General features: G+C 55.1%; 1 protein-coding gene across 1 annotated transcript in view; it reads right to left on the reverse strand.

The window, feature by feature from the left end:
• NFATC1 (nuclear factor of activated T cells 1) overlaps positions 1 to 6,359 on the reverse strand; it is a 49,882-nt gene extending 43,523 nt beyond the window's left edge. The window contains exons 1-2 of the mRNA XM_081800985.1: positions 6,302 to 6,359; positions 1,724 to 1,856 (exon numbers count right to left, since the gene is read on the reverse strand). Coding sequence (XP_081657111.1) covers positions 1,724 to 1,856; positions 6,302 to 6,337 — 169 coding nt within the window. The 5' untranslated portion in view covers positions 6,338 to 6,359. The remainder of the gene's footprint in view (positions 1 to 1,723; positions 1,857 to 6,301) is intronic.
• Positions 6,360 to 8,345: the final 1,986 nt, after the last annotated feature.

Raw genomic sequence — 8,345 nt, forward strand, 5'->3', positions numbered from 1 at the left:
AGGGCAGACGGAGAGGGTGGGGACGGGGTCCCAGGGCAGACGGAGAGGGTGGGGACGGGGTCCCGGGGCAGAGGGCAGTCAGGTCCCTGTGGGGTGAGGCTGCAGCACGTGATTCCCACTGCAGGGCAGGGAGACAGGATGGCGCATGGACAGCCCTCAGCACCCCTGTATCTTAGTAACATGTTCTTGGGGCTCAGTGTCCCCTCCTGTAGGAGGTGCAGGTCACAGGCCCTCTCCCGCCAACACGGGAGAGTGTGTGTTACCGCTCGGTGCAGGGACTGCAGAAACATTAATGTGAGAGATATTTTCTGAACTGCTTTAAAAAGCAATTTTTCTTACAAAGCCTGGTTTTCTTTAAAACATTCAATTTTTGGTCAACCATGTTTGAAGTTTAATTAGGACAAAATCATTACATTTTCAAAAAATGACTAAATATTTTCTCTTGTAAGATATATTGCCCCTCATTCCACGAGCAGATGGGATGGAGCACGTTGCAGAGCACGCACGCCCAGGAGGGTCACAGAACACGAGGACACCCGACCCCGGCGGGAGCAGCTCACATGCACACAGTCCTTTTCTGCAGTCCTAGCTTGCGTCCCCTCTCTTGAGGTGGTGACTTTACAAGATCGCATTACTCCAATCTTCAAAGGCACAGCTAACATTTGCCCAGAAAACAGTTAATTCTGATATCAACGCAGATATTCTAGGCCTTCCTATGATCTAGTCTATTTTGTAAATGACACCTTACGGTTAAAGAGAACTAAACCCTCAGAGAATCTTGATTTTACCAAGAAAGCAACGTGGCTGGTTTTGCAATAGTTTTTAGTGTATAACTAATTTCCCTCTTAAATTATATGAATCTCCTAAGTTTTTAAAACAGCTACTGTACAAAAAGATTATTGGCAGAGCTGAGCTGACACAAAACACAACTGAACCTGGGATGACAAGCGATCCCGTGCTCTCTGAGCGCATGCCCCGGCCCACGAGGCAGAATGCCAGGCGATACTCTGAGGACAACGCGGAGCACATTTATTTTCTACTAGTTCTGGGGGTAAAAAAAAAAACACCTTAAGAAGCAGAAAAGGCAAACTGATTTCCCTAAGCCCTAAGCATTTATCCTCAAAGTGTATAAACAGTCTCAGCGAGGACAGTATTTAGTTGAGTAAAAGGTGCTCGGGCCTGAAAGCCTCACGGTCACAGGGAGATGCGATTATTCACGGAAAAATGGGAGGTGGGGCATTAGCAGGAGCACAGAAATCGTTAATGTTAGTTAATGACCACATCAAGCACTAGCCTTTAGGCTCAATAGCATAGATTTATTTCTAAAGGCACCTGCAAAATAATTGTAACTATTTGCTTTTCCACCTTAAACATCTATAGAATTTAAACACACACCTAGACCACCTCAGCTTTTGAGCACAGAAGGGCTGTACTCTTTCTCCCCCGGGCTGTTCTATATTTGCAAGCAGCCAGCAAAACGGTCGGTAATTACCCCAATATGCAGCCCCCACCCACAGCAGTAATAAAGGGAAATACACGGAAAGCTTCACTTCTTTTTTTAAGAATTGAGGACACGGTCTTGCTAACAGGATGATAACGCAGCTTAAACCTACAAGGCAACCACACTGTTCCATGGCAACAGCATCTCGGCATTCCTGTGTCTTTTAGAAAAAGTGCCCCCTTGGTTCATTCTCAGTGCTTAAGGTTAGAAAGAGAGCGTTACCGTTCGCAGGAAGGTAGGTGAAGTGCTGGTACTGACTTCTCTTTCTCTTCCCGTTGCAGACATAGAAGCTGACTTGCACGGGGCTGGTTATTCTCTGGTTGCGGAAAGGCGGGATCTCGACCACCAGCGAGTTCTGGTGAGAAACGGCAGACAGGAGGGAGAGGGTGAGAGGCTCAGAGACGACGCGCCCGCGCGGCCCCTCCAGAGCTCCCTAGTGGCGAGCAGCTCCCCGGTGGCTGTCCCAGCCGCTTAGGAGAAGCTGCCCACAGACAGCCTGCCTGTGACGTGGGCGCACGTGTGTGCAGACTGAACCTGCCAGGCCCACGTGGGCAGCCTGAGCACCCGGAGCTGACGGGTGGTGTGCGCTGGGGGGCGGGGGCAGCAGGCTGGCTGGGGGCTTCCCCTCAGATGCCACCGACTCATCCCCGAGCAAAGCCTCTGGTGCTCATCTGAGGGCAGAATGGCCACGCGGCCGGAGAGGTCCTCGAAAGACCCCCATGTGTCTGTCTGCCCAAACCAAAAGGGCCAGTGACCTCTGGAAACTAAAACAGTCCCACATTGGGCTCACAGATGGAGCGGTGAGCACCTGTTCAGGTAACGCGGTGAAGACCCAGGGGAGGTGCTTCCTGGAGACGTGTCTCGGGGACCGGTTCTGTGACGAAGGCCCAACGCCCACCACGGCCTCCCAGATTCCCTCAAACGGAAGGTGGGTGAGCGCAACATGAGCAGACTGGGAGAGGGGTGGACAGTTAGAAAACAGGGCACAAACGGGGACAGGAGGGCTTATGGTGGGTGCTGTTAACCTCTCACAGTCTAAAGCACAGATTGGCAACCTTGTCACAAAAACTATCCTCCTTCGAGTACAGGTCTGAAGTAAGTCAGGTGGGACGCACGGCATTATGGGAGACACAGGCTGGTGGTCAGGCCGCCCGGGTCCCAGCCAATGTCGGTGTGCGCGGGCGCACCGCTCTGTGCCCGATGCCAGGGGCCAAAGTCAGGGGACAGGTCCCCACAGGTGCCCACGCTGTGCTCGATTTCGCACTGAGGGACAGGATTTCACATCCAAAATGTTTCTTCAATTTTTTTTTGTCCAATGATTTAAGTTAACAAGTAGAGAAAACAAGAAAAATCCATTGTATCAGGTTTTTGTCAAAGAAATTGTAGCTTATTACCCAGTTTAATAGCAAAATGGATTGAATCATGTTAGTAATGGAATCCTAAGAATGTTAAAACGAAACTGAAGAGAACTTTAGGCCCAACCTTTTCCTTTTATAGACAAAGAAACTGAGGCTCAGAAGCCTGCTGCTGAGGGTGCGCACGGACAGCAGGGCCCCTCTGGGCTCCATCCCCTGGGGCCATGCTTGCTCCAAAGCGGTTTTAGTGCTTCAGTGACCACGTCCCATCTGGAAGAAGCAACGAGCCGCATCTCCTTCTGCCTGAGCATCTCGTCCCCTTAGCAAGAATAACCCTGCAGACATGGAGCTGATGGGGCAAAGGGCGGGTCCCACGGGGCGGGGAGGGGGGGCCATGCATGGCCAGGGCCAGGCTCCGGGTCGCTCTGCGTCTCTGCCTCACCATCGGCACGGGGAGCATGAAGGGCAGAGAGACTACGTCTGAGGACTCGACTACATGGAGAGGACCCTGCAGGGGATGCTGGCCCTCCCCGACGGCGAGCCACTGTGGAACACAGAGTGCGTGGAGTCGGACCCCACAGAAGAAGTGAAGGGAAGACACAGAGAGGAAGAGGTCCTGCTTAAACAGAGGCTCAAAATATAATGAGCCACAAGGAGCCGTCAACAGGAGAGTCTGCAGGAAGTGTGTGCGAGGCGTCACACGGGCGGAAACAGGCGTTCCAGGCAGGCCAGTGCGGCCCTCGGACCGGGTTCGACTTTGTGGTTTGCTTTCTATGAATCCTAGGTGACTGGGGCCCTATTCTGATGCGGGCACAGGCTGATATGCTTTAGCTTTCCAAATAGATACACTGTGCTGTGCGTGTGTGGAGATGCAGGAAAGAAACTCAGTAACAGGACATCTGTCATCACAGGGAAAGCAGGGATTACAAACAGCACTCGACGCATCCACGCAACTTGCTTAAGAAACTCCCGTCTACACTGCTCACAACAGCCCAGAGCCCTGTGTACAGTACGATCCTGCTTTGTTTACGAAGTGCCTGGGACATAATGAGTGCGCGTGTGTGCGTGTGGATGTGTGTACACGCACACACATGTGCACACCCATGCACACATTCACACACACACGCACACACGTACACAGACATGCACACGCACACACACACCGGGGAAAGCCTGGCAGGACCAAACGTTAGCGGGGGTAAAATTACACAAGGTGCCTGCTTTCTTTTTTATACTTTGTTGTATTTTCCAAATTTCCACAATGAATACCATACTCCTTTATGATTAGGAATAATACTTAAAAGTAAACCTCGATTAAGAGATAAGAAGGATGAATAGTACATCTAAAGTACATCCTCATTCACACATACCATTATGTTTCTTTTAAAACCCCCAATTGTTAACTGTTAAGCTTCCGTTAAACTACACAACTATTCAAAGTAAAGGAGAAAAATCAATGACACTCAAGCTGAGCCTGCAAACTGGGCAGGAGTTGTCTCAATACGGAAAGCCGCCGGATTTCTGCAGCCTCTTCCCTGCTTGGGGGAGACGGGTGGGCCCCTCGTGGGCCGGGGCGCACGCAGGAGGCTGCTGGAGGTGGCCTGCAGCTGTCTGTCCTACTGCCAGGTGTCTGTTTACGACAAACCCGTGAGCCGGCTGCACCTGGTGCACCGGCTGAGCCAGGAGCGAGCGCCCCGTCTGGGGGCCGTGCTGCCCAGAGCCCCTGGCACTTCCCTGGGGCTTCTCAGGCAGGCGGGAAACGGGACGGAACCCGAAGAAGCTCGTGTGTGTGCGTGTGAGGTCCCGAGCGTGGGAGGTGGCCTGGACATCACGGGAGGGGAGCAAGCTCCAGAGCACAGGCTTCCCCCTGAGGCCAGGGAGGGATCTTTTCCATCTGACACCCGCTGGATTAGAGCTTTGGGAAAGGAAGCTGAAGTCCCAAGTAGAGATGCTTCATCCTGATAGAGCCACCTGTGAGGACCCGGGCAGCCCCGGGCCTGCCGTGAGTGAGCAGCCGTCAGACAGCTACCTCCATGGTGGCCGGGGGTCCCCCTCGTGACTCAGAGTCCCACCAGCCGCAGGGCAGAGATACCTACCTAACGGCATCAGAAATCCCACCACCCAAAGGCTCCCTGTGCACCCCGCTGCAACACCCCAGGGCCCCCGGGAGCCCTGAGAAAACAGTATGTTCCTGCCCTGAGTACTATTTCTGAGTAAGCCAACTTCCCATTTCCCTGCACTGTCAGAATGGCCGCACATGCCCGTCCACAGTCAGTGGGCTGAGCTAGGGGCCACACACGCCTGTCCGTGGTCAGCAGGGTTAGCTAGGGGCCACACATGCCCGTCCACGCTCAATGGGCTGAGCTAGGGGCCAGAGATGCCCGTCCATGGTCCCAGCACGCTGAGCTAGGGGCCACACATGCCCGTCCACGGTCAACGGGCTGAGCAAGGGGCCACACACACCTGTCCACCACAGTCAGTGGGGTGAGCTACAGGGCTTGGGAGAACTTTGAACTTCTTCAGTGACCTGCTGGCCACAGTCTTAGGTCAGCCTGAAGTCCTCTGCTGCTTCTCTGGGACCAAGCAGAACACACACGTGATAGGAGAGGTTAATCCCACTCTGTCAATAATCACTCTGTCAATAATCACTTTGAACACCAACGTTCTAAATACACCACTGAACGGACGGACCATCAGACCCAGCTATTTGCTGTCTATGAGAAACCCACTTTAAACATAAGGCCCCAGCGAAAGGTCCGGGGATGGAGAACGGTGTGCTGGCTAGCACGAGCCGCAGACCTGTAGACGACCAACCTCCCTCCTCCATCAACAACCATGGGGGCAGGAAAGACCTCGCAGGTACCTACACGCGCAAGCAAGGAGTTGTGAGAGGCTGGGTGTCCGCGTGGGTGCACGCGGGGCGTCTGTGGGCCCGAGAGCTGTGCGGCGGCCCCCACGAGGCCGGGCCCCTGCTCCGCGACCTGCCGGCGCCTACAAGCACACCAGCTAATTGGCAGATGGAATGAGCACATCTGAGTGGCACAATGAGACCTGACTTCACATCTAGTTCACATTCAAAACAAGAGTCTACTCGGTGATGGGTGCCAAGGACGCTGGTGGAACCTCACACAGCCTGGCGTGCTGGGGCAGGTGAGGCGCCCACTCACACTCAGAACAGCGGCTTCCGCGGGACCCCTGGTGACAACGATCGCCGGGGGGGCCCAGGTGCGAGCCCAGGGTCCCCGCAGGGGACGGAGCACCTCCTGGGGCGGGGGTCCTGCCCTCCAGTGGGTTGTGGGTCCTGAGAACACTTGTTTCAGGAAGCACTTTACCACAGTCTCCGCTTTGTGCTCTGTTATTCCGTCTGGTATTTCTCGTTGCTCCTGCAAGCAGGAAGCCCCCAGCCTCCAGAGCCACCACGGGCTGTGTGTCCGGCCATACTTACCGGCTTGCACAGGTCTCTGTCCATCTTCGCCTCCATCTCCCAGATGTGGTGACCATCTAGAAGAAAGGGGCAAAGGGAAGCTGGTCACTCTGGGTGCCTGGTCGAGCCCACTGCACAAGACCACGTGCCTTCACCAGGCACAGGGGACCCTGGAGACCGCCGCCCTCTGATGAGCTCAGGCCATCCTGGCTGTTAACTCGTGAGAGCAAACAGTTGTGTGTGGGTCACTGGCGGAGAGGACGTGCCAGGCCCAGACGTGGGGGCAGGGAGCCTGGCGGAGCCCGAAGGCCCCCGGCTCTGTGGGAGGGGGCCCCATTCAGCGAGCGCCCCAGAAATCTGCTCCCCCGCCTACATCCACAGGCATGCCGCCCCAGCCTCACGCCAGGCGTGGGAGGGTTTCTACATGCCAAGCTTGTCAAGGGAGTGCGAGCCCAGGAGAAACACCAGGACCCGGGAAAAAGTGCGTGGTCCTCAGACCTGGACCCAGGCGTGTGTCCTGGCTCTCGTGCCCGCCAGTGACTCCAGCCTCAAGGTGCAAACCCCGGGAGCAGGGGCCGAATGAGCGGTGCCTGCAAAGCCTGTATGTTTTGGGAGCAGAGTTATTCCGACAAATGAGGGCCCAGGAGCCACGGTCCTGCCTCTGCCCACAGGAACTGCCAGCTAAACGAGAAAACCCTTTCTGTGATGACTTCTTGCCACATCAGGATACAGAAATGCAAAACATGGTATTTTTAACCTTACCCCAGTGGCCGTTTGCATGTTTAAAAAAAAGTAAAAAGGCTCCCAATAGGCCTTGAAAGGGCTCAGTGTTCTGCAGGCCCAGGCCTGCGAGGGAGGGAGCCTCGAGAAGTCCACTGGCGGGAACGTCTGCAAACCGAGTACTTGGACTTTGGAAGCCCCTCTATGGCCGGCCAACTGTGTGGGGACCGGCTGGGTAGTTACTTTGAATTAACAGAGGTCAGTCTCCTGCCAAGGTCTCCCCCCTCCCCATCTTCTATAAAGTCTGTCCCCAAACGAACAATTACAACGAGACATACTTAGTTTTTGCTCCTGCTCTGTTTCCAAAGAAGAGATGTATGTGTCTTACAGATCCTAAATTATAAATAAATTAGACAAAATCTCCTTTTTCTGCCTGACAGTGCGGGCGGGCAGGGGTGGAGGGTGGAGACAGAGGGAGGAAATGTGAGTCACACAGAGCCCAGAGCAGCGTCGGCTTGCCAGGACCACACCAGCCTCTCGGGACGCCCGAGCTCCCGGAGCAAATTACCCACCAGATGAACCCACTCGGTGATAAAATGCAGACCAGTGGCCCAAGGGATCAGCGTCCGTGTCTCCTCCAGGAAAACATAATGGGAAACTAAAAATACACCGTCCCGTTCTCAAAGGCACCAACCAAGACTTCCACAAAGCCGCTCACATTCCAGAGCACAGAAGCATCCTTAACCCCCAGCCCCCCAAGCGGACGGATGATCGTGAGCTGTGAGCTGGGGATGGGGTTCCAGTTGCCCCGCGTGGGGACGGGGCAGGCTCGTCTAGGCCGTGCAGGCCAGACCCGCCTTGGGCTCGCGGGCTGGGGCCCCACCCACCACTTGCTTAAGGAAATCGAAATTATTCTTCCTGTAAGCAAGTCTCTCATGTTCTTGGTGCCTCTTAAAACAACTTTAAAGAAACATAGCTTTAGGTGTCACAACCTGGACGGCTGGGGGCAGCCCTGGCTGCTGCCCGGTCTCCGTCTGTCGGTGGAAAGCATGGCTCAGGCTTCCCTGAGGAATTCTCGAGTGTCTGGGCCTCCCGTCGGAGTGGGGGCAGGGAGGTACATCGAGCACGCGGGGGCAGGAGGGAAACCGAGGCCCACGAGGGGCCAGGGACAGGGCGTTCAGCAACAAAGGGATCCTGCGCCCACCGTCTACCCTCCAAGAGGGGTCAGAGCAGACCCGGCCTTGCTGTGAACACACCCTGCGGGCTCATCCACGTCACGAAGCTGGTGGGGTGCTTCGTGGGGCCCGGGGGCCAAGTGTGGCAGCAGAACCCTCCTGCTGCAGCC

This window comes from Leptonychotes weddellii, chromosome 13 (assembly GCF_054177405.1).
Source record: "Leptonychotes weddellii isolate Sample4059 chromosome 13, ASM5417740v2, whole genome shotgun sequence".
Taxonomy (NCBI): domain Eukaryota; kingdom Metazoa; phylum Chordata; class Mammalia; order Carnivora; family Phocidae; genus Leptonychotes; species Leptonychotes weddellii.